Source organism: Macaca nemestrina, chromosome 20, assembly GCF_043159975.1.
Source record: "Macaca nemestrina isolate mMacNem1 chromosome 20, mMacNem.hap1, whole genome shotgun sequence".
NCBI lineage: Eukaryota > Metazoa > Chordata > Mammalia > Primates > Cercopithecidae > Macaca > Macaca nemestrina.
Window position 1 is genome coordinate 51,483,761 of NC_092144.1, and position 22,652 is coordinate 51,506,412.

General features: G+C 56.4%; 2 protein-coding genes across 12 annotated transcripts in view; one reads left to right on the plus strand and one right to left on the minus strand.

Annotated features, from left to right (window-relative positions):
• LOC105495265 (capicua transcriptional repressor) overlaps positions 1-9,849 on the plus strand; it is a 27,993-nt gene extending 18,144 nt beyond the window's left edge. For 3 of the 9 annotated variants that reach the window (XM_011764562.3, XM_011764561.3, XM_011764571.3), the window contains 19 exons: positions 879-1,028; positions 1,113-1,347; positions 1,427-1,556; positions 1,652-1,834; positions 1,917-2,082; positions 2,964-3,166; positions 3,254-3,479; positions 3,914-4,017; positions 4,297-5,530; positions 5,622-5,809; positions 6,146-6,267; positions 6,361-6,527; positions 6,627-6,920; positions 7,017-7,342; positions 7,655-7,899; positions 7,997-8,151; positions 8,235-8,366; positions 8,656-8,787; positions 8,876-9,849. In XM_011764562.3, coding sequence (XP_011762864.2) covers positions 879-1,028; positions 1,113-1,347; positions 1,427-1,556; positions 1,652-1,834; positions 1,917-2,082; positions 2,964-3,166; positions 3,254-3,479; positions 3,914-4,017; positions 4,297-5,530; positions 5,622-5,809; positions 6,146-6,267; positions 6,361-6,527; positions 6,627-6,920; positions 7,017-7,342; positions 7,655-7,899; positions 7,997-8,151; positions 8,235-8,366; positions 8,656-8,787; positions 8,876-9,243 — 4,760 coding nt within the window. In that variant the 3' untranslated portion in view covers positions 9,244-9,849. The remainder of the gene's footprint in view (positions 1-878; positions 1,029-1,112; positions 1,348-1,426; positions 1,557-1,651; positions 1,835-1,916; positions 2,083-2,963; positions 3,167-3,253; positions 3,480-3,913; positions 4,018-4,296; positions 5,531-5,621; positions 5,810-6,145; positions 6,268-6,360; positions 6,528-6,626; positions 6,921-7,016; positions 7,343-7,654; positions 7,900-7,996; positions 8,152-8,234; positions 8,367-8,655; positions 8,788-8,875) is intronic. The other 6 variants (XM_011764569.3, XM_071088163.1, XM_011764568.3 and 3 more) reach the window with 5 other exon arrangements.
• A 1,246-nt stretch (positions 9,850-11,095) lies between these two features.
• Positions 11,096-18,061, minus strand: LOC105495262 (platelet activating factor acetylhydrolase 1b catalytic subunit 3). 3 transcript variants are annotated; one of them, XM_011764553.3, is made up of 6 exons: positions 17,714-18,061; positions 17,509-17,602; positions 17,215-17,304; positions 15,473-15,589; positions 15,344-15,394; positions 11,096-11,429 (listed from the first exon to the last, which is right to left on the minus strand). In XM_011764553.3, exons 2-6 carry the CDS (start codon positions 17,584-17,586, stop codon positions 11,142-11,144), a joined length of 624 nt encoding a protein of 207 aa, XP_011762855.1. In that variant the 5' UTR covers positions 17,587-17,602; positions 17,714-18,061; the 3' UTR covers positions 11,096-11,141. The 3 variants fall into 3 exon arrangements, with proteins under 3 accessions (XP_011762855.1, XP_011762854.1, XP_011762853.1); XM_011764552.3 differs by having other exon boundaries at positions 15,311-15,394; positions 17,714-18,060; XM_011764551.3 differs by having other exon boundaries at positions 15,272-15,394; positions 17,714-18,056.
• Between the last annotated feature and the right edge of the window lie 4,591 nt (positions 18,062-22,652).

The window sequence follows — 22,652 nt, forward strand, 5'->3', positions numbered from 1 at the left end:
ATATCCTCAAGGAAACACCTGGCACTTGTGCCCTCTCTGGGTAGAGACTTGTAACAATCCTCTCTTCTAGCCCATTGTCCGTGTCTTTTCTTCCAAGGAGTTTACCACACCCTCCCCTGTTTTGGGCAAGGGGGCTGGACCCTGGACTACAGATAAGCCGAGGGGCTGATGGGGAGGGCGGCTGGGAGGCCGATTTGTGGATGGTGCATTCTGTTCGTGGGGGCGAAGGGGAGAGCTGCTAGAGCCACCTGTGCCCAGCCAGGAAGGGCAGGTCTGGCACTGTTTGGGGTGGGGAAGGCAGGCAAGGAGCAGGACTTCTTCCACACCACAGTTCCCACACCACAGTTGTAAGAGACTCCACAGCCTGTGGGTAGTGAACGGAGAGTTGGAGGGGAGGGGACATGGGGCTGTATGCCTCAGGAAAGGGAAAGAGAGCATGAGGCCAAGGTGAGAGGTTGTGTTGGGTGGCGACTGGGCTGCTGGGAATGTGGCATGACGGGGGTGGGGGTCCCAGCCCATAGAGATCTGGGGCCTTGGTAGTATGGGATGGCAGCCGAGCATGACCTGGTTTGTGGCAGGAGCAAATCGTTCCTCTGGCCTGTTCCCTGGTGGCAGGGCTGATGGAGATTGGTGGGGGGAGGAGTGGGGCGTGAGTACTATTTCCCTTACCCGCTTCTGTTTTCTTTTTTATAAATCTAGAAACCTTTCAGGGAGGAGTTTTTCCTGAGTGACGTTGCATGGACGAGTCCAAGAGACTCTGGTGTTGGGGGTGGGGGGTAGACAAAAGGGGTGGGGCTACCTCATCTAGGGTGGGGAAGAGCTTGAGTTGGGGCTGGGGCCAGGTTCTGCTGCACAGCTCACCTGGCTCCTTTCCACAGTGTGGACGAATGTGGAACCTCGCTCTGTGGCTGTGTTCCCCTGGCACTCCTTAGTCCCCTTCCTGGCACCCAGCCAGCCTGACCCCTCCGTGCAGCCGAGCGAGGCCCAGCAACCTGCCAGCCACCCAGTGGCCTCCAACCAGAGCAAAGGTGAGGGCTGGGAGGACTGGGGGGAAGCAAGGGTGTGGGGTCCAGGTGGCCTAGGAGCCCTCTGATCTACCTCTGTGTCCCCAGAACCTGCTGAGTCGGCAGCTGTTGCTCATGAAAGGCCACCAGGTGGGACAGGGGGTGCTGACCCTGGGCGGCCCCCTGGAGCCACATGCCCTGAGAGCCCAGGACCCGGACCCCCACACCCTTTGGGGGTGGTGGAACCTGGTAAGGGTCCGCCTCCCACCACAGAGGAGGAGGCCCCTGGCCCCCCAGGAGAGCCCCGACTGGACAGTGAGACAGAGAGTGACCATGATGATGCGTGAGTTCCCTGAGGTGTGGTACTTGGGGGTGGGATGGCCAGAGACATGGCCCTCACTGTCCCTGCTGCCTTGCCGCAGCTTCCTCTCCATCATGTCTCCTGAGATCCAGTTGCCTCTACCGCCTGGAAAACGTCGGACCCAGTCCCTCAGTGCCCTACCCAAGGAACGGGACTCATCTTCTGAGAAGGATGGACGCAGCCCCAACAAGGTACTTTATCCCTGCCTGTCCTGTGCTTACCCCGTGGCCACCCACACCTGTCTCCCTGGTCCTAATTGTCCCATTCTGGGCTGTGTTTAATGCAGCGGGAGAAGGATCATATCCGGCGGCCCATGAATGCCTTCATGATCTTCAGCAAGCGGCACCGGGCCCTGGTCCACCAGCGTCATCCCAACCAGGACAACCGGACCGTCAGCAAGATCCTGGGCGAGTGGTGGTATGCCTTGGGGCCCAAGGAGAAGCAGAAGTACCACGACCTGGCCTTCCAGGTAACGCCCCTGCCTCTTGGCTCCTCCCAGCTTCTTCTGGTGGGGTGGGTGAGTGAAGGGTTGCCCTGCCCTCTCCTGCCAGGTGAAGGAGGCCCACTTCAAGGCCCACCCAGATTGGAAGTGGTGCAACAAGGACCGAAAGAAGTCCAGCTCGGAGGCCAAGCCCACGAGCCTGGGGCTGGCAGGAGGGCACAAGGAGACGCGGGAGCGGAGCATGTCGGAGACGGGCACTGCCGCTGCCCCTGGGGGTTAGTCAGCCCCTTGGCTCTCCCACCTTGCCTCTTCCCTCCCCGAGAGCCACGAGCTACCCCCTTGCTTGCTCCTCCCCTGCCCCAGCAGCTCCTCTGTGCTCTATCACTTTTATTTGGCGACCCTTATCTGTAAAGGAACCGGCAGTTGATTCATGTGAAGGAGCCAGGGAGATCCAGACAGATAGATTCCCAAACAGCAATCTCATTATCAACTGTTGTATAATGAGTGTTTACTATGTGCCAAGCACTACAGGGAATATAAGCTCTAGTCTGCAAAACCCCATTCTATTTCTAGAAGAAGAAACTGAGGTTCAGAGAGGCAAAGTCACTTGTTTAAAGTCATAAACAAGCAAGTGACAGAGCTAGAATGTAAACCCCAGTTTGACTGGCCCCCAACACCATAGTTGGAGCCACTGCAGCTCGCAAACACCCCTGATGGGCTGCTTCCACTTATTGAGGGTGTCTGGTGTGCCTGGCGGTGTTCTGGGGCACATTTTTGGAGTGAGCCTGTGGATATGGCAGTTCTATGAAGATAGATGGTAGTTCCTATGGATATGCAGTTCTATGAGGGTGGGTACGCTAGTTACTTCTTCTCTGAGATGAGGGAACTGCCAGCACCACATGAACCTCTCTCTAGGCCTCCTTACTTTCAGGAGGGCTAGCCCCCAGGGAATGGGCCTGCTGCAACCCCAGAGGGCAGGAATCAGCAGGAAGGAGATGCTGGACTGGTGGTGGGTGGTGTTTTTTTATTTCACCAAGTGGCCCAGAAATTCCAGCCTGCTTCTGCCTAGTACCTAGAAATATCTATGGGTTGTTGGGCCAGTCTAGGTGCTGGTGAGAGGCTTACTGACTGTATAGCGCCCCCCTCTACTTTACAGTGTCCTCTGAGCTCCTGTCCGTCGCAGCCCAGACACTCCTGAGCTCGGACGCCAAGGTTCCGGGGAGCAGCTCCTGTGGGGCAGAACGGCTACACACAGTTGGGGGACCTGGCTCAGCTCGGCCCCGAGCTTTCTCTCACAGTGGGGTACACAGCCTGGATGGCAGCGAAGTAGACAGTCAGGCACTGCAGGAACTGACGCAGGTCTGGGGTGCAGGCCCCCAGGGGGTGGGCAGGGAGCCTGTCCAAGGCAGCAGCCCCGCTGAAACCTCCCTGCCACCTTTCCTGCAGATGGTGTCCGGCCCTGCATCGTACTCTGGCCCAAAGCCTTCTACCCAGTATGGAGCTCCAGGTCCCTTTGCAGCCCCCGGTGAGGGAGGTGCCTTGGCGGCCACCGGGCGGCCTTCGCTGCTGCCCACCCGAGCTTCTCGTTCTCAGCGTGCGGCCAGTGAGGACATGACGAGTGATGAGGAGCGCATGGTCATCTGTGAGGAGGAAGGGGATGATGATGTCATTGGTGAGCATTGCAGGGCCCAGAATCTTGCCCAGGACCCAGCAGGCCAAGGCTCAGAGGGTGGGCAGAACTTGGATCCAGGCCCCTAGGCCCCTTTGGTTTCTTTTCCACTTGGTTTATGGTTACATGTGGCCAGTTCAGGCCCTGCCGAGTAAATCCAGCCCTGCCCTCAGGAAGCCCCCAGCCCTGCAGGAAATCTGGAGGACCTGGGTGTGACCAGATCTTCAGATGCAGTGTTAGGGGCTCTTTCCTGCAGCCTCATAGGCTCCCGCACTGGGCACTGGGCATGTGGGCACAGTCTTGGGCTGAGGAGTATCTTTTCTGGACAGCACTCCCTGCTGGTTTGGAGCAGAGCTGAGATCCAGGCTCCAGACTGTTTCCTCCTGGGTCCCCTTGCATCTAGCCCCCTCCCCATACTGTTCCCTCCACTCCCTCAGCTGATGATGGCTTCGGCACCACTGACATTGATCTCAAGTGCAAGGAGCGGGTGACCGACAGCGAGAGTGGGGACAGCTCTGGGGAGGACCCAGAGGGCAACAAGGTGAGGGCTTGGGTCATGGTGCTGTCACATCACACTCCCTCCTAAACCACGGGAATGTCTGTTTCTCCCGGGTATTTGAGAGAGGGGGAGATTAAGATCCAGAGAGGTCAAGCTATTTGCCCCGTGGGGAGTTGGGTCATAGCCAGGATGAATTGAGGCCTTCAGCTGGGAGGGGTGCAGCCCTAGGCTGGCCTGGCTGATAGGCTGGATGGGCGTGGCTAGGGAGCTGCTATTGAGGTGTCGGAGTGTCCTGACCTAGGGTGTCTCCCTTTCATGCAGGGCTTTGGTCGGAAGGTGTTTTCACCTGTGATCCGTTCCTCCTTTACCCACTGCCGTCCCCCACTGGACCCTGAGCCCCCAGGGCCCCCGGATCCTCCTGTAGCCTTTGGCAAAGGCTATAGTTCCACCCCATCCTCCTCTGCGTCCTCGCCTGCTTCCTCCTCAGCCTCGGCAGCCACCTCCTTCTCACTGGGCTCAGGAACCTTCAAGGCCCAGGAGTCTGGTCAGGGCAGCACAGCGGGCCCCCTACGGCCCCCGCTCCCTGGGGCTGGGGGTCCAGCGACACCTTCCAAGGCTACCCGGTTCCTCCCAACGGATCCTGCCACCTTCCGGCGCAAGAGACCTGAAAGTGTGGGTGGCCTGGAGCCGCCAGGCCCCTCAGTTATCGCGGCCCCTCCCAGCGGAGGAGGAAGCATTCTGCAGACACTGGTGCTGCCCCCAAACAAGGAGGAGCAAGAGGGTGGCGGAGCCAGAGTGCCCTCCGCCCCCGCCCCATCACTGGCCTACGGGGCCCCAGCAGCTCCCCTGTCCCGTCCTGCTGCCACCATGGTCACCAACGTGGTGCGGCCTGTCAGCAGCACTCCTGTGCCCATCGCCTCTAAGCCCTTCCCCACCTCTGGCCGGGCTGAGGCGTCTCCAAATGACACAGCAGGTGCCAGGACTGAAATGGGCACTGGGTCTCGGGTGCCTGGGGGCTCCCCGCTGGGTGTCAGCTTAGTGTATTCGGACAAGAAGTCGGCAGCAGCCACCTCACCAGCCCCACATTTGGTGGCTGGACCCCTGCTGGGCACTGTGGGAAAGGCGCCTGCCACTGTCACTAACCTACTGGTGGGCACCCCGGGGTATGGGGCCCCTGCGCCCCCTGCTGTCCAGTTCATTGCCCAGGGGGCCCCTGGCGGTGGGACCACTGCGGGCTCAGGAGCAGGTGCTGGGAGTGGCCCCAATGGGCCAGTACCCCTGGGCATCCTGCAACCAGGTGCCCTGGGCAAGGCTGGGGGAATCACCCAGGTACAGTACATCCTGCCCACGCTGCCCCAGCAGCTTCAGGTGGCACCTGCCCCAGCACCAGCCCCTGGGACCAAGGCAGCGACTCCCAGCGGCCCTGCACCCACCACCAGCATCCGTTTCACCCTCCCACCGGGCACTTCCACCAACGGCAAAGTCTTGGCTGCCACTGCACCCACTCCTGGCATCCCCATCCTGCAGTCTGTACCCTCCGCCCCACCCCCCAAAGGTGAGACCTGGGCCGGGCAGCACTAGGAGAGGGGCCATAATCCTATTTGACTCCCTTGTAACCTTTTTGTTTCTTGCCTCTTAACTTCCAGCCCAGTCAGTTTCTCCCGTGCAGGCCCCGCCCCCCGGTGGCTCAGCCCAACTGCTGCCTGGGAAGGTCCTAGTGCCCCTGGCCGCCCCTAGCATGTCAGTGCGGGGTGGAGGGGCCGGCCAGCCGCTGCCACTGGTGAGCCCACCCTTCTCAGTACCTGTGCAGAATGGTGCCCAGCCCCCCAGCAAGGTGAGGGACTGCTTTTCTCTCTACGTGCTGGGTGTTGGCCCCTGTACCCCACCATTTCTTTGTTTTTCCTTCAATCTTCTCTCCTTTTCCGTGTGTCTGGTTCTCTGTCTTGCTATCTTCCGTGATTTCTTTGTGCATCCTGACCTTCTCAAGTTCTCAGTGTCTGTACCCTACTCCTCTGTGTCCCCACCTCCCACTGTTATCTTGCCCATCCTGTTCTCACCCCAAGTTCTGTGTTCCTTGCTTTTACTTAGAGCCCCACTTTAGGTCTTGGTCCTCCCCTGCCCCAGTCAGGGGCCACAGCTCATCCTGGCCTATGGGTGCCCTTCCCCACAGATCATCCAGCTGACCCCGGTGCCTGTGAGCACACCCAGCGGCCTGGTGCCGCCCCTGAGCCCAGCCACACTCCCTGGACCCACTTCACAGCCTCAGAAGGTCCTGCTGCCCTCCTCCACCAGGTAATTGCAGCTGAGCCCACACTCAGAGGCCAGGGAAGGGGTGGGGCGGGGCCAGCTTACCTCACTCCTCCCCATTTCCTCTCCCTGCGGCAGAATCACCTATGTGCAGTCAGCGGGCGGGCACGCGCTGCCCCTGGGTACCAGCCCTGCATCCAGCCAGGCTGGAACAGTCACCTCGTACGGGCCCACGAGCTCTGTAGCTCTAGGCTTCACCTCGCTGGGGCCCAGTGGCCCCGCCTTCGTGCAGCCCCTGCTCTCAGGTGAGGGGCGGCCTGGCAGGCAGTGCTGGGGACCCAGGGTGGGGCTGAGGCAGTCTGGGCCCTAACTTGGTCTCCTGCTTCTCCTTCTCTGTCTCTCAGCAGGCCAAGCCCCACTGCTGGCTCCCGGTCAGGTGGGCGTGTCGCCTGTGCCCAGTCCCCAGCTGCCACCTGCCTGTGCAGCCCCTGGAGGTCCTGTCATAACGGCGTTTTACTCTGGCAGCCCTGCACCCACCTCCTCAGCACCCCTGGCCCAGCCGTCCCAGGCCCCCCCAAGCCTGGTCTACACTGTGGCCACCAGCACAACCCCACCTGCAGCCACCATTCTGCCCAAGGGCCCGCCAGCCCCTGCCACTGCCACCCCAGCCCCGACTAGCCCTTTCCCTAGTGCCACAGGTAGGTGTCAGATCAACCCAGAGCAGGGTGAGTTGGGGGACCCAGGGGATGGGCTCCAGTCAGGCCTTGCTCAGCAAACACTTTTCTCACCACTAGCAGGTTCCATGACCTACAGCTTAGTGGCCCCCAAGGCCCAGCGGCCCAGCCCGAAGGCCCCCCAGAAAGTGAAGGCAGCCATCGCCAGCATTCCTGTGGGGTCCTTTGAGGCAGGTGCCTCTGGGAGACCTGGCCCTGCACCCCGGCAGCCTCTGGAGCCTGGCCCAGTCCGAGAGCCAACTGCCCCAGAGTCTGAGCTTGAGGGGCAGCCCACACCACCAGCCCCTCCACCTGCCCCAGAGACCTGGACTCCCACGGCCCGGAGCAGCCCCCCACCGCCCCCGCCTGCTGAGGAGCGGACCAGCGCCAAGGGTCCTGAGACCATGGTGAGTGCCTGCAGGCCGTGGGGCTCCCACTGCCACTTGGCTGTGCCTCTCCGTTGACGTCTTTGCTTTTCTGTCCTACTCCTCTTTCCTCCATGCCTGTGTGTCTCTCAGGTTAAAGGGTCCCCCTGTCCTTTCTGCCTGCCTGTGTTGTCTCCCCTCCCATCTGAGGCCCCTGTCTTGGCCTTCCTGAGGCTGTGTGACGGCCTTCTCGAGGGGTCTGCCGGGCGGGTTCAGATCCAACTCTTTGTTTCTGGCCTTTGCCCCAGATTCTGAGCTCAGTGTTCTCCATCTCCCTGCCTATTTCCATCCCAGGCCAGCAAATTCTCCAGCTCATCTTCAGACTGGCGCGTCCCTGGGCAGGGCCTGGAGAATCGTGGGGAGCCTCCCACTCCTCCCAGCCCAGCCCCAGCTCCAGCCGTAGCCCCTGGTGGCAGCAGCGAGAGCAGCAGTGGGCGGGCAGCCGGGGATACCCCCGAGCGCAAGGAGGCGGCTGGTACTGGCAAGAAGGTGAAGGTGCGGCCCCCGCCCCTGAAGAAGACCTTTGACTCTGTGGACAAGTGAGCATGGGCTGGGGCCTTGGTGGAGCGTTTGGGGTGGTGGGAGTGGGAGCCGCTGCAGGCCGAGGCGGGGGAGGTGACCCTGCCAGCCCTCCAGCAGGGTCCTGTCAGAAGTGGACTTCGAAGAGCGCTTTGCTGAGCTGCCTGAGTTTCGGCCTGAGGAGGTGCTGCCCTCCCCCACCCTGCAGTCTCTGGCCACCTCACCCCGGGCCATCCTGGGCTCTTACCGCAAGAAGAGGAAGAACTCCACGGGTAGGCGAGCGTCGGACAACCAGGGTCCATAGGTGGAGGGCAGACTGGGGCCACCTGCACTGAGTCTGCTTCTGTTTGGCCAGACCTGGATTCAGCACCCGAGGACCCTACCTCGCCCAAGCGCAAGATGAGAAGACGCTCCAGCTGCAGCTCGGAGCCCAACACCCCCAAGAGTGCCAAGTGCGAGGGGGACATCTTCACCTTTGACCGTACAGGTGCCGTGGTGGGCAGAACTCGGGGGGCCTGCAAGAGGAGTGGGTCTCTGGAAGGCAGTTAGAGTGGGAGAGGTAGGGTGGGTCCATCCAGGCTGGGAGGAAGCACAGCCTGTCAGGGCTGGGTTCTGGAGTCTGGCAGGCCCCTAAGTTGCCCTGTGACTGTGGGCGGGACCCCTCTCTGACTCCACTGTGAAATAGAATACAGTGAGGGCTCGGATGGGCACTCAGACGGTGGTAGGAAGGCCCTGCTGCTGCTGCAGCCTTGCCATGCTGCCTGTGCCCTGCACAGGTACAGAAGCCGAGGATGTGCTTGGGGAGCTAGAGTATGAGAAGGTGCCGTACTCCTCCCTGCGGCGCACCCTAGACCAGCGCCGGGCCCTGGTCATGCAGCTCTTCCAGGACCATGGCTTCTTCCCATCAGGTGAGCCTGTCTTGGAGTCTTGGGGTCACTCGGGTGTGACTTGTCTGCACATCTCATCCTGTGCTCCCCACTGTTTTTCTGTCTCCAGCCCAGGCCACAGCGGCCTTCCAGGCCCGCTATGCAGACATCTTCCCCTCCAAGGTTTGTCTGCAGTTGAAGATCCGTGAGGTGCGCCAGAAGATCATGCAGGCAGCCACTCCCACCGAGCAGCCCCCTGGAGCTGAGGCTCCTCTCCCTGTACCGCCCCCCACTGGCACTGCTGCTGCCCCTGCCCCCACTCCCAGCCCTGCAGGGGGCCCTGACCCCACCTCGCCCAGCTCGGACTCTGGCACGGTCCAGGCTGCCCCGCCACTGCCTCCGCCCCCAGAGTCGGGGCCTGGACAGCCTGGCTGGGAGGGGGCTCCCCAGCCCTCTCCCCCACCGCCAGGTCCCTCCACAGCTGCCACAGGCAGGTGAGGGAACCCTGAGAACATGCCAGGACTCATAGTACCCCCTCAGGACATGGACAGTATGTGGGGGCAGGAAGGTTATCTCCTCTCGGGTAAAGCCATTTCGTCCTCTCCAGTTTGGGGCGGAATGAGGCCTGCTCCTCTTGTAAATACCCCCTTCCCTTGAAGCTCCCTCCCGGTGCTGGGGGGGCAGCTGAGGGGCCGCAGGGGCAGTCTCCCTCCTCCAAGCCCCTGTACATAACCTGGAGTGTGTGACCTTCAGAGCTTTTCACTTTATGCAAAATGGCTCCTGTGAGGGCTGCAAGCTGGAGGGTGGTGTGGGCCTTGGGCCACAGGGAGGCGCCTGTGGAATACGGGGAGTTCATGCACCCCTTTTTTCCCCAGAGGGGCTGGACTCAGGTTAGTTTGGGGGTGGGGGCTCCTGCACTTTGCCACAGGCACGGGGAGGGTTTTCTCCTCACCCCCTCTGCCCTCCCAACTTGGGTTGTACTTTCTAAGAAGGTGATTCCCCCTGCCCTTGCCCCCTTCCCCAGAACAAAACATGTTGATCATGTGCAATATTTCTTACTGTGCCGAGAAGCCACAATGAGCGAGATTAAAGCTGTTTAACACACCTGTGTGGCTGCAGGCTCTTAACAGGGAGGGCTGTTGGTTGTACGTCCTGTCCTCAGTTGTTGTGGAGCGGTATGCTTTCCATGATGTGGGGGGAACAATTCCAGTACCACTGCCCCCAACATCAGAGGAACCCCACAGGCCAGGTTGCTGACTTGCTGTGGAACAGATGGCCCCTCTCCAGTTTAGGAGCCCAGGGAGTCTCAATGCCTGCTGGCCCCGTTCTCAGCCATTGGACTGCATGAGTTTGGGGAAGGCCTGAGGCAAGATGCCACCTGATGGTTTAGCCTCACTGGCTCTGGGGTCATTCGTCCTCAGGAAACAGGCCCCAAGAGGTCTTAGCCCAGAGGTGGTAGTGGGTGGGAGGGAGCCTAGTCTACCTGGAGTACTCTTGTCCTGTGACCCCTGCTACCCCCATGTGGCCTGGGCCAGCACTGCAACTGGGCTTGACCCCTCCCCTGAGTGACACCCCTCCTGCTCAGCATGTGGACACAGTGCCCACCCGAGGTGACAGATACCCACACCATGTGTGGAGGGATGACAACTAGCAGTGGGAGGATCAGGACATCTCCACAGAAGCGGCATCTAAGCTAGAGCTGGAGCACCTGGAAGTTCCAGCCAGGGCAACAGCATATGCAGAGATGGACAGGGTACGCTGGGCTTGACTGTACTGGGTCACTGTGTTCCCAGAATTCTTGCTTGACCTTGGTCTTGTAGGATAGTGCTGGCAAGCCGGTCTTACCTAGTGTTTACTGATTGGTAGCGCCTGCCTGAAGCACACTATTGTGATAGTGGAAATTAACCTAACCTCAAGAATCACAGTGCCTTGATGGATCAGTGATGCCTCCCCTGGGCAGAAATAGAACCACAGTCAGGCATGGTGGCTCATGTCTGTAATGCCTGCACCCTGGGAGGCCAAGGTGGGTGGACTGCTTGAGCTCAGGAGTCAGACCAGGCTGGGCAACATGGCAAAACCATTTCTCTACAAAAAATACAACAAGCTGGACATAGTGGCACAGGCTTATAGTCCCAGCTATTCAGGAGGCTGAGGTGGGTGGATCACTTGAGCCTGGGAGGTTGAGGTTGCAGTGGGCTGTGGTCTCACCACTGTACTTTAGCCTGGGTGATGGAGAGAGACCCTGTCTTACACAAAAAACCTTGCAGAACTGCAGGGTCACAGATCAGGATAAGGACTAGTGGTGGTACCCAGATACCCAGACAGGTTTGACCATAAAGCAGGAAACAGCTCACCGAGGAAGGAGAGTTTAATGTTGTGGGAAGGCAGCAGGATGCTTAGGGTGCGGGCTCCAGCAGGGGAGCACCTTGGCCCTGGTCTTGGGCCAGCAGACGTAGAAGCAGGGAGTGCAGAGCCCGGCAAACAGGTGTGTAGCCCAGGCGGCTCAGATGTAGGTAATCATACATGTCATGGTGGCTGATGGTGCCATCTGAGTGCACAAAGCCAGGGTCGGCATCTAGGAAGTGGGCCCGAGGATGGCCAGCCAGTGCTGCCCGTACCAGCTCATTCACGCGTCGGTTCTTCTCCCGAAGTGGGTTGGGATGCTGGCCTCGCGGAAGCAGACCCTGAGCAGGAACACGAGGTGTAGTAAGGAAACAAGCATTTGGGTATCCTGTTCTCTATGCCAACCTGTCCTTCACCCAACACCATGAAGTTTCCAGCTGCAGAAAACACTAGGGATGGGCAAGTGGGGAGGGCAGGAGGGTAGTTCCTAAATATCACATCCTAGCTCTCATTTAGCAAGAGACTTCTGGGTTTTAGCCTCTTCCCAAGTATCACTTAGAAAAACGTTGACGTTGGCCAGGTGCAGTGGCTCACGCCTGTAATCCCAGCATGACGCAAGACAGAGCTGGATGGGTCGCTTGAGCCCAGGAGTTCGAGACCAACCTGGGCAACATGGTGAAACCCCATCTCTTAACAAAAATACACACAAATTAGCGGGACATGATGGCGTGTGCCTGTAGTCCCAGCCACTTGGGACGCTGAGATGGGAGGATCACTTGAGCCCTGGAAGCAGAGGTTGCGGTGAGCTTAGATCATGCCACCCGCACTCCAGCCTGGGCAACAGAGCCAGATCCTGTCTCAAAAAATAAATAAATGGCTCTCTTGTACTGTCTCTGTCTCTCTCTCTCTCTCTTCCCCTCTCTTGACCTTTTTTCCACCATGGGATGACTGAGAAAGAAGGCCCCTGTCAGATGTTGACCCCTTGATCCTAAACTTCCCAGCCTCCAGAAATGTAAGAAATAAATCTGTTCTTTATAAATAAAAATAATAAATAAATAAATAAATAAATAGGTGAGGCACGGTTGCTCACTCCTGTAATCCCAGCACTTTGGGAGGCTGAGGTGGGTGGATCACTTGAGGTCAGGAGTTCAAGACCAGCCCGGCCAACGTAGTGAAACCCCATCTCTACTAAAAATACAAAAATTAGGCCAGGTGCGGTGGCTCACGCCTGTAATCCCAGCACTTTGGGAGGCCAAGGTGGGTGGATCACAAGGTCAGGAGATCTAGACTATCCTGACTAACACAGTGAAACCCCATCTCTATTAAAAAAATACAAAAAAAACAAAACCAGCTGGGTGTGGTGGCGCGTGCCTGTAGTCCCAGCTACTCGGGAGGCTAAGGCAGGAGAATGGCGTGAACCTGGGAGACAGAGCTTGCAGCGAGCTGAGATCGCTTCACTGCACTCCAGCCTGGGCGACAGAGCGAGACTCTGTCTCAAAAAAATAAAAAAATAGGCCGGGCACGGTGGCTCAAGCCTGTAATCCCAGCACTTTGGGAGGCCGAGACGGGCGGATCATGAGGTCAGGAGATCGAGACCATCCTGGCTAATACGGTGAAACCCCGTCTCTACTAAAAAATACAAAAAACTAGCCGGGCGAAGTGGCGGGTGCCTGTAGTCCCAGCTACTCGGGAGGCTGAGGCAGGAGAATGGCGTGAACCCGAGAGGAGGAGCTTGCAGTGAGCTGAGATCCGGCCACTGCACTCCAGCCTGGGTGACAGAGCAAGACTCCGTCTCAAAAAAAAAAAATAAAATAAAATAATAAATAAATAAATAAATAAATAAAAAATACAAAAATTAACCAGGCGTGGTGGTGCACATCTGCAGTCCCAGCTACTCTGGAGGCTGAGGCAGAAGAATCGCTTGAACCCAGGAGGAGAAGGTTGCAGTGAGCCCAGATTGTGCCACTGCACTCTGGCCTGGGCAACAGGGCAAGACTCTGTCTCAAAAAAAAATAAATAAATAAAAGATATCAACATCATGGCTCATGGCAAGGGATCAATCCCCCTTCAGAAGAGGAAATGTCTTAGCTACCCACAAGTGATGAAGCCTAGATTTACCCCAGGAATGCCTGACAACTTTTGGCCTATTCAAGGTTTTTTGAGGATTTTTCTTTTGTTTTCTGGTGAGACAGGGTCTCTGTCACCCAGGCTGGAGTGCGGTAGCATGATCACAACTCACTGTTACCTTGAATTCCTGGGCTCAAGTGATCCTTCCCCTTTAGCCTCCCAAGTAGCTGGGGTTACAGGTTTTGCACACCATCATAGTCAGCTATTTTTCTTTTTTCTTTTTTCTTTTTTTTGAGACGGAGTCTGGCTCTGTTGCCCAGGCTGGATGCAGTGGCGCGATCTGGGCTCACTGCAAGCTCCGCCTCCCGGGTTCATGCCATTCTTCTGCCTCAGCCTCCCGAGTAGCTGGGACTACAGGCGCCCACCACCACACCCAGCTAACTTTTTGTATTTTAGTAGAGACGGGGTTTCACTGTGTTAGCCAGGATGGTCTCGATCTCCTGACCTTGTGATCTGCCCGCCTCGGCCTCCCAAAGTGGTAGGATTACAGTAGTAAGCCATCGCACCTGGCCTTTTTTTTTTTTTTTTTTTGAGACAGAGTTTCACTCGTTGCCCAGGCTGGAGTGCAATAGTGCGATCTTGCCTCACCCCAACCTCCGCCTCCTGGGTTCAAGCGATTCTCCTGCCTTAGCCTCCCGAGTAGCTGGCATTACAAGCATGTGCCACCACGCCCGGCTAATTTTGTATTTTTAGTGGGATTTCTCCACATTTGGTCAGGCTGGTCTTGAACTTCCGACCCCAGGTGATCCGCCCGCCTCAGCCTCCCAAAGTGCTAGGAGTACAGGCATGAGCCACTGCGCCCAGTCCATGCCCAACTAATTTTTTTTTTCTTTTTGAGACGGAGTCTTGCTCTGTCGCACAGGCTGGAGTGCAGTGGCGCGATCTCAGCTCACGGCAAGCTCCGCCTCCCGGGTTCACTCCATTCTGCTGCCTCAGCCTCCCAAGTATGTGGGACTACAGGCGTGTGCCACCTCGCCCGGCTAGTTTTTTGTATGTTTTAGTAGAAACAGGGTTTCACCATGTTAGCCAGGATGGTCTCGATCTCCTGACCTCATGATCCGCCCGCCTCGGCCTCCCAAAGTTCTGGGATTACAGGCATGAGCCACTGCGCCCAGCCACGCCCAGCTAATTTTTAACAATTTTTAGTAGAGACAATGTCTTGCTACATCCCAGGCTGGTCTTGAACTCCTGGGCTCAAGCGATCCTCCCACCTCAGCTTCTCAAAGTGCTGGGATTACAGGCAGGAGCCACCATGCCCAACCATTTTTGAATTTTTCTTTTTTCGAGACAGTTTCTCTCTGTCGCCCAAGCTAGAGTGCCGTGGCATGATCTCCACTTACTGCTAGCTCCGCCTCTCAGGTTCACACCATTCTCCTGCCTCAGCCTCCTGAGTAGCTGGGACTACAGGCACCCGCCACCGCACCCAGCTAATTTTTTGTATTTTTAGTAGAGATGGGGTTTCACCGTGTTAGCCAGGATGGTCTCGATCTCCTGACCTCGTGATCCACCCGCCTCGGCCTTCTTTTTGTTTTTGAGACGGAGTCTCGCTCTGTTGCCCAGGCTGGAATGCAATGGCGTGATCTCGGCTCACTGTAACCCCCGCCTCCCAGGTTCAAGTGATTCTCCTGCCTTAGCCTCCCAAGTAACTGGGATTACAGGCGCGTGCCAGCATGCCCAGCTAATTTTTGTATTTTTAGTAGAGACAGGGTTTTGCCACGTTGGCCAGGCTGGTCTCAAACTCCTGACCTCAGGTTATCCTCCCACCTTGGCCTCCCAAAGTGTTCGGATTACAGGCACGAGCCACCGTGCCCAACCGTTTTTTAGTTTTTCAATACCCCCAAAGTCTCAAGCCATCCCTGGGCAAAAAAGGCTAACTGGTCTCTGAGCACATTTGCAACCATAGCCACTCTGAAGGGTGCAGCAAGCTCCAATGTGAGATTCTGCCTGAAAGCCACTGCTCTATGTCAAGTTGCCCAGAACCGTGCCAACTGTGGCTGTATCTGAGGGGGTCCCAGACCACTGCCATTCTTCCTTTCCCACCCTCCCAGCCTCTCACCAGCACCACAACCCGGGCCTGGGGCTGCCGCTCATTCACCAGTTGCACAATGGCCTTGATGCCACCAGTCACCTGCTCTGCTGTGTGTCCGTGGTTGTTGGTGCCCACCCAGACCACCACAATCTGTGGGAAAAGAGACATGAAGCAGCGGTGAGGGGGCAGCCAAAACATGTTTTAGAGCCCCACCCAAGCCCCGCTCACCTTGGGCCGGATGTGTTCCAGCTCCCCATTCTCCAGCCGCCACAGTACATGCTGTGTGCCATCACCACCGATGCCAAAGTTAAGTGCATGCAGAGGAGAAAAGAGCTCCCGCCAGATCTGTGGGCAAGAAATGGTATGGGCACAAGGGCACTGTCCCCATGGACCATCCCCCTCTGTCCAGGTGTTAACCGAATGCCATTATGGAAGAATCTTACTTCATGGAAGCAGTCTTAAAATTTCACCTGGAGCAAAACTCCAGCATGGCTGAACCTCACTTTATAGAAACCTATTAACTTTTATTTATTTATTTTTCATTTTATTTTTGAGACAGAGTTATTTTATTTTTGAGACAGAGTCTTACTCTGTCATGCACGCTGGAGTGCAGTGGCACTATCTCGGCTCACTGCAACCTCCGCCTCCCTAGTTCAAGCGATTCTCATGTCTCAGCCTCCCGAGTAGCTGGGACTATAGGCGTATGCCACCATGCCCGGCTAACTTTTTGTATTTTTTAGTAGAGATGGGGGTTTCACCATGTGGGCCAGGCTGGTCTCGAACTCCTGACCTCAGGTGATCCACCCACCTCGGCCTCCCAAAGTGTTGGGATTACAGGCATGAGCCACAGTGCCCAGCCTATTTATTTTTTGAGACGGAGTTTCACTCTTGTCGCCCAGGCTGGAGTGCAGTAGTGTGATCTCAGCTCATTGCAATCTCTGCCTCTGGGTTCTAGCGATTCTCCTGCCTCAGCCTCCCAAGTACCTGGGACTATAGGTATGTGTCACCGTGCCCAGCTAATTTTTGTATTGTTAGTAGAGACAGGGTTTCGCCATGTTGGCCAGGCTGGTCTCGAACTCCTGACCTCAGGTCATCTGCCTGCCTCGGCCTCCCAAAGTGCTGGGATTACAGGTGTGAGCCACCACACCTGGCCTAGAGTCTCTCACTTTAAACCAAGCCCCAGGCTCTGTGGCTCATGCTGAGGTGGGTGGACTGCTTGAGCCCAGGAGTTCAAGACCAACCCGCGCAACAGGGCAAAACCCTATCTCTACAAAAATTAGCTGGGTGCATGGTGGTGGACACCGGTAGTCCCAGCTACTCAGGAGGCTTAGGTGGGAGGATCGCTTGAGCCCAGGAGGCAGAGGTTGAAGTGAACAGAGATCATACCACTGCAAGCCAGCCTGTGTGACAGAGCAAGACCCTGTCTCAAAAACCAACCAACCAACAAACAAAATAAACTAAGCCCCACAGAAGCAAGACTCACTATGAAAATCCAGTCTGTTTGAGCCATGCATTGAACCAACGGTATTACAGTTGAAACTTATTTTGATGAAAGCCATTACAGTTGGACATGCTTCGTGGAAAGATATTATTATGATTGAGTCCTTTTTGTGGAGTGCCATTAGAGTTGACCTTCACTTCCTGTAAAGTGACTATAGCTTTGTGTAAACCCATCAGGGCTTCGCACTGCTTAAAGCAAACAAGAAAGAGCCTCACTTTAGGCAAGCCTATGGCAGGAAAACCTTATTTTAGGTCTTAGTACATTATACACAAATCCAATCTGATAAAACCAAGGCATACAATTCCTTCTCAATAGAATGTTGCACCTTACACCAAGATTCTCGTAGCCTCAGGCTGCCTCAGGCCAATCTGGGTACTCCCATAATACCCCACCTGGCCGGGGTTCTGGTCCAGATGTGTCAGCATGGGCACAGGGCTGGATGGGGCAGGGAGAGAGGGACTGCCCTCACCTCGCACTGGTGCATTAGCTGGACCAAGGAGTCCCCGATGAAGACGACTTCGGGTTCTTTATCTTTGCTGTCAGCCACGAACCGATGGTGCTGCGGGAGCGCGCGAGAGGGAGTCAATGGCACGCACGCTCCAGGGCCCACCCCGCCCTGCTCCCTTAGGCAGCGCCTCTCCAACTGCTCTCAGTTTCCCAAGCAGGTAGTGAGAGTGGCACGAACCAGCCGTTCTCCTGAGCCACCCCCGCCCCCCGCCCCCCGCCCCCAGGACTCCTCAATATCCCAGGTGGGAACGCTCACCAGGGACATCCAGCGCCCGTCGCCCTGTACGTCCTGCACCGGCGTGGGCTTGCTGGCTGGGTTCTCCTCTCGGCTCATCTTGGCGCCGCAGCTCCTGCAAGATGAGCGAGTCGGGTCGGCCCGGGAGTGTTCCAGACCGAGCTGGCTCCGCCACGCCCACTCCTCCCCCTCGAGGCAACAAAGGACCGTCCCAACGATAGCACACCTGCGGAGGACGAAGGCAGATACAGGGCGCCGCCTCCTCTCCAGGGACAGAAACCTTCGGAATCAGGAACCTTCGCTTCCCCCACGATGGCCGCGCAGTGGGCTCGCCCGGCGCTTCCCGCTCGGGCGACGGACTCCCAGGCCGCGCACCGGGCACGGGGTGGGGGGAGGGAGAGGCTAGACCATCCAGCTCCCGAGGCGGGGAGGAGGGAGAAACCACCCACCGGCCACGGGGAGGGGCGAACTACCTGAAGAGTCGAGAGTGGGCAGGAAGATCTAGCCGTCTTTCTAGCAAATGGGAAGAAACCATTTGCTGCACAGAGCGAAATGTGCGGAAGGGACCACCTACTGTTGCGGGGGGGCGGAGGGGCGGGGGGCCCATTCACGTGGTGGGGGAGGGGAGAGAGTGGACGAGTCCATTCTTGGATTCCCTTGAAGGGGTGGCTCGAATGCACCTGGCTAGGAGGGGACGCTCCCATTTTCTACTGATGTGGGGGACAGAAAAGGAAGATGACAAAACGTAAAAATTCGAGGCTCCGTTCTAAGGAGCCACTCTAAGGCAGCGCCAGGGCTTTAGTGAGCCTATCTGCTCGTGGGCTTCCCCTACTCAAAACACTGTGTGTGTGTGTGTGTGTGTGTGTGTAAAGTACGGCCGGGCGCGGTGGCTCAAGCCTGTAATCTGTAATCTCAGCACTTTGGGAGGCCGAGGCGGGCGGATCACGAGATCAGGAGATCGAGACCATCCTGGCTAACACGGTGAAACCCCGTCTCTACTAAAAATACAAAAAATTAGCCCGGCTTGGTGGCGGGCGCCTGTAGTCCCAGCTACTACGGGAGGCTGAGGCAGCAGAATGGCGTGAACCCGGGAGGCGGAGCTTGCAGTGAGCCGAGATCGCGCCACTGCACGCCAGCCTGGGCGACAGAGCGAGACTCCGTCTCAAAAAAAAAAAAAAAAAAAAAAAATCTAAAGTACATATCTTTGCATTCAAGACATCACAGGACCCCTACTCAAAACACCGTGTGTGCGCGCGCGCGCGGCGTAACATATAAACGACGTATCTTTGCATTCAAGACACCATAGGACCTGCGTGGACCTGCGTGGAGGGTAGAAGAAGGTGCAGAAAGAGAAAGGAAATTAGAGACGCCTCCAGGGCTCGGGTCCAGTCTGGCGTCCCTCCGGCAGATCATCTTGCAGATCTGCAGCCTCTACACCCCTCTCTAAACCCACAGGCCAACTGGGTGTGTCTGAGCTCTGAAACCTACATCCACAACCAAGGCCACCTAGGGTCGCGCCTCTCCCCGAAAGCCGCCCCAAATTAATCTCAGACCTCAGTGTCTTCTCAGATCTCCCTCTTCTCTGGGACCAGGTGGGGGTCTCACTCCCCGCTAAACGTCCTGGTCATGTTCTTGTAGCCCCACTCCAGGTGGGACCTTCCCATGTATTTATTCCTTCGAGGTGGATTGATACTGAGACAGAGATGAGTGTTATTCATTGTGTTTATGTTCTTTTTCAATCCACTTCCCTGGAACGGGCTGGGCACACAGTGGTTGTTCCACAAGTACTTGCTGAATGAATAGGAAATGAGTGGGTGAGCTCCTGACCTTGTTCCAGTGTATTCAGGGAGACAGATCCAGATACAAAGGTGTACGGGTGTCAAAGTTGTGTTTGAGACAGGAACCTCTGGGGAGGAAGAGGAGAAGGACTCTGAGGACTATGGGTTTCCTAGGAGTAGTATCTCAGCTGGGTCTGAAAGATAATGAAGGCTGGGCAAGCAGAAAGAAATGACACAGGTAATCACTTTCTTTTTAGGCAGGGGGAATATCGTGGAATAGCTTGATTTTAAAGTGTGAGGGAGACCGGCATGGAGGCTCATGCCTGTAATTCCAGCACTTTGGGAGGCTGACATGGGCAGATCATTTGAGGTCAACCAGCCTGGTCAATATGGAGAACCCCATCTCTACTAAAAAAAAAAAAAATTAGCTGGGCATGGTGGCACACACCTGTAGTCCCAGCTACTTGGGAGGCTGAGGCAGGATAATCGCTTGAGTCTGGGAGGCAGAGGTTGCAGTGAGCTGAGATGGTGCCACTGCAGCCCAGCCAGGGCGATACAGTGGCCCAGCTTGGGTGACACTGCCAGACTCTGTCTTAATTACATAAACAAACAAAGTCTGAGGGAGCCAGGTGAGACCCTGTCTCAAGAAAAAAAAAAAAAAAAAGGTAAGTGCCTGTAGTCCCAGTTACTTGGGAGGTTGGGAGGCTGAGGTGGGAGGATTGCTTGAGCCCGGGAGATGAGGCAGCAGTGGGCCATGATTGTGTCACTGCACTCCAGGTTGGGTGACAGAGTGAGTCCCTGTCTCCAAAAAAGAAGTCATAATCAGCCAGGCACAGTGGCTCACTCCTGTAATCCTGGTACTTTGGGAGGCTGAAGTGGGCGGATCACTTGAGGTCAGGAGTTCGAGACCAGCCTGACCAACATAGCAAAACCCCATCTCTATTAAAAAATACAAAGATTAGGCCAGGCGCGGTGGCTCACGTCTGTAATCTCAGCACTTTGGGAGGCCGAGGCAGGCGGATCACGAGGTCAGGAGTTTGAGACCATCCTGGCTAACATGGCGAAACCCCGTCTCTACTAAAAATACAAAAAATTAGCCAGGCGTGGTGGCATGCACCTCTAGTCCCAGCTTACGCAAGGCTGAGGCAGGGGAATGGCGTGAACCCGGGAGGCAGAGCTTGCAGTGAGCCGAGAGCTGAGATTGTGCCACTGTACTCCAGCCTAGGAGAAAGAGCACGAGACTCCGTCTCAAAAAAAAACGAAGATTAGCTGGGCATGGTGGTCTATGCCTGTAGTCCCAGTTACCTGGGAGGCTGAGGCAGGAGAATAGCTTGAACCCGGGAGGTGGAGGTTGCAATCAGTCGAGATTGTGCCACTGCACTCCAGCCTGGGTGACAGATTGAAATTCCATCTCAAAAAGAAAAGAAAAGAAGTCATAATTATGCCTTCAAGTCAGTGGTATAATAAGAGAGAAATTTTTGGCCGGGCACGGTGGCTCACGCCTGTAATCCCAGCACTTTGGGAGGCCAAGACGGGCAGATCACGAGGTCAGGAGATCGAGACCATCCTGGCTAACATGGTGAAACCCCGTCTCTACTAAAAAAAACAAAAAAATTAGCCAGTCGTGGTGGTGGGCCTCTGTAGTCCCAGCTACTGGGGAGGCTGAGCCAGGAGAAGGGTGTGAACCCAGGAGACGGAGCTTACAGTGAGCCGAGAGTGCCACTGCACTCCAGCCTGGGCAACAGAGCAAGACTCTGTCTCAAAAAAAAAAAAAGCAGGCCGGGCGCGGTGGCTCACGCCTGTAATCCCAGCACTTTGGGAGGCCGAGGCGGGCGGATCACAAGGTCAGGAGATCGAGACCACGGTGAAACCCCGTCTCTACTAAAAATACAAAAAATTAGCCGGGCGCAGTGGCGGGCGCCTGTAGTCCCAGCTACTCAGGAGGCTGAGGCAGGAGAATGGCGTAAACCCAGGAGGCGGAGCTTGCAGTGAGCCGAGATCACGCCACTGCACTCCAGCCTGGGCGACAGAGCGAGACTCCGTCTCAAAAAACAAAAAACAAAAAACAACAACAACAAAAAAAAAGGCAAAAAAAGAGAGATAATTTTTTTTTCTTTTTTTTGAGGTAGAGTCTCGCTCTGTCGCCCAGGCTGGAGTGCAATGGCGTGATCTCGGCTCACTGCAACCTCTGCCTCCCGGATTCAAGTGATTCTCCTGCCTCAGCCCCCCCAAGTATGTGGGACTACAGGCGTGTGCCACCACACCCGGCTAATTTTTTGTATTTTTAGTAGAGATGAGGTTTCACTGTGTTAGCCAGGATGGTCTCGATCTCCTGACCTCATGATCTACCCACCTTGGCCTCCCGAAGTGCTGGGATTACAGGCGTGAGCCACTGTGCCCAGCTGAGAAAAAAAAATTTTTAAGTAAAGTCTGAGGGGACAAGTGTAGACAGATAAATTGGAGCAGTTCCTGAAGCAAAACTTGGTGAGAAACAAAGCTTCCAGGCATTCTTCATTCACCAGGCCCATTTCAAGTTAGACATATTGGTCTAGTTTATCCTTCTAGCAACCAAATGAGGAAGCTAGTTTTATTACCAATCCCATTTTACAGGTCAGAAAACTAAGTCTGACCAGTTACAAATGTTTCCAAGGTCACACAGCCCAATTGTGCCACTTTGGGCATTTAAACCAAGCCTAGCTATGAATCACAACACTATACTAACTTTTTTTTGAGATGGACTCTTATTCTGTTGCCCAGTCTAGAGTGCGGTGGTGCTATCTCAGCTCACTGCAACCTCCACTTCCCAGATTCAAGCAATTCTCCTGCCCCAGCCTCCTGAGTCGCTGGATATATAGTCGTGAGCCATCGCACCCGGCCTAATTTTTTCTCTTTTAGGGAGTCTTGCCCTTTCCCTCAGGCTGGAGTGCAGGGGTCTGATCATGGCTCACTGCTGCCTCCACCTCCTAGTCTTAAGCGATCCTCCTGCATCAGCCTCCTAAGTAGCTGGGCACACAGGCACGCGCCACTGCGCCCAGCTTATTTATTTATTTATTTAGAGATGGAGTCTCGCTCTGTTGCCCAGGCTGGAGTGCTGTGGTGCGATCTCGGCTCACTGCAAGCTCCGTCTCCCGGGTTCACGCCATTCTCCTGCCTCAGCCTCCCGAGTAGCTGGGGCTACAGGCGCCCGCCACCATGCCTGGCTAAGTTTTTGTATTTTTGGTAGAGACGGGGTTTCACCGTGTTAGCCAGGATGGTCTCGATCTCCTGACCTCGTGATCTGCCCGTCTTGGCCTCCCAAAGTGCTGGGATTACAGGCGTGAGCCACCGCGCCCAACACTAATTTATTTTTTGTAGTCAGGGTCTCCCTATGTTGTCCAGGGTGGTCTT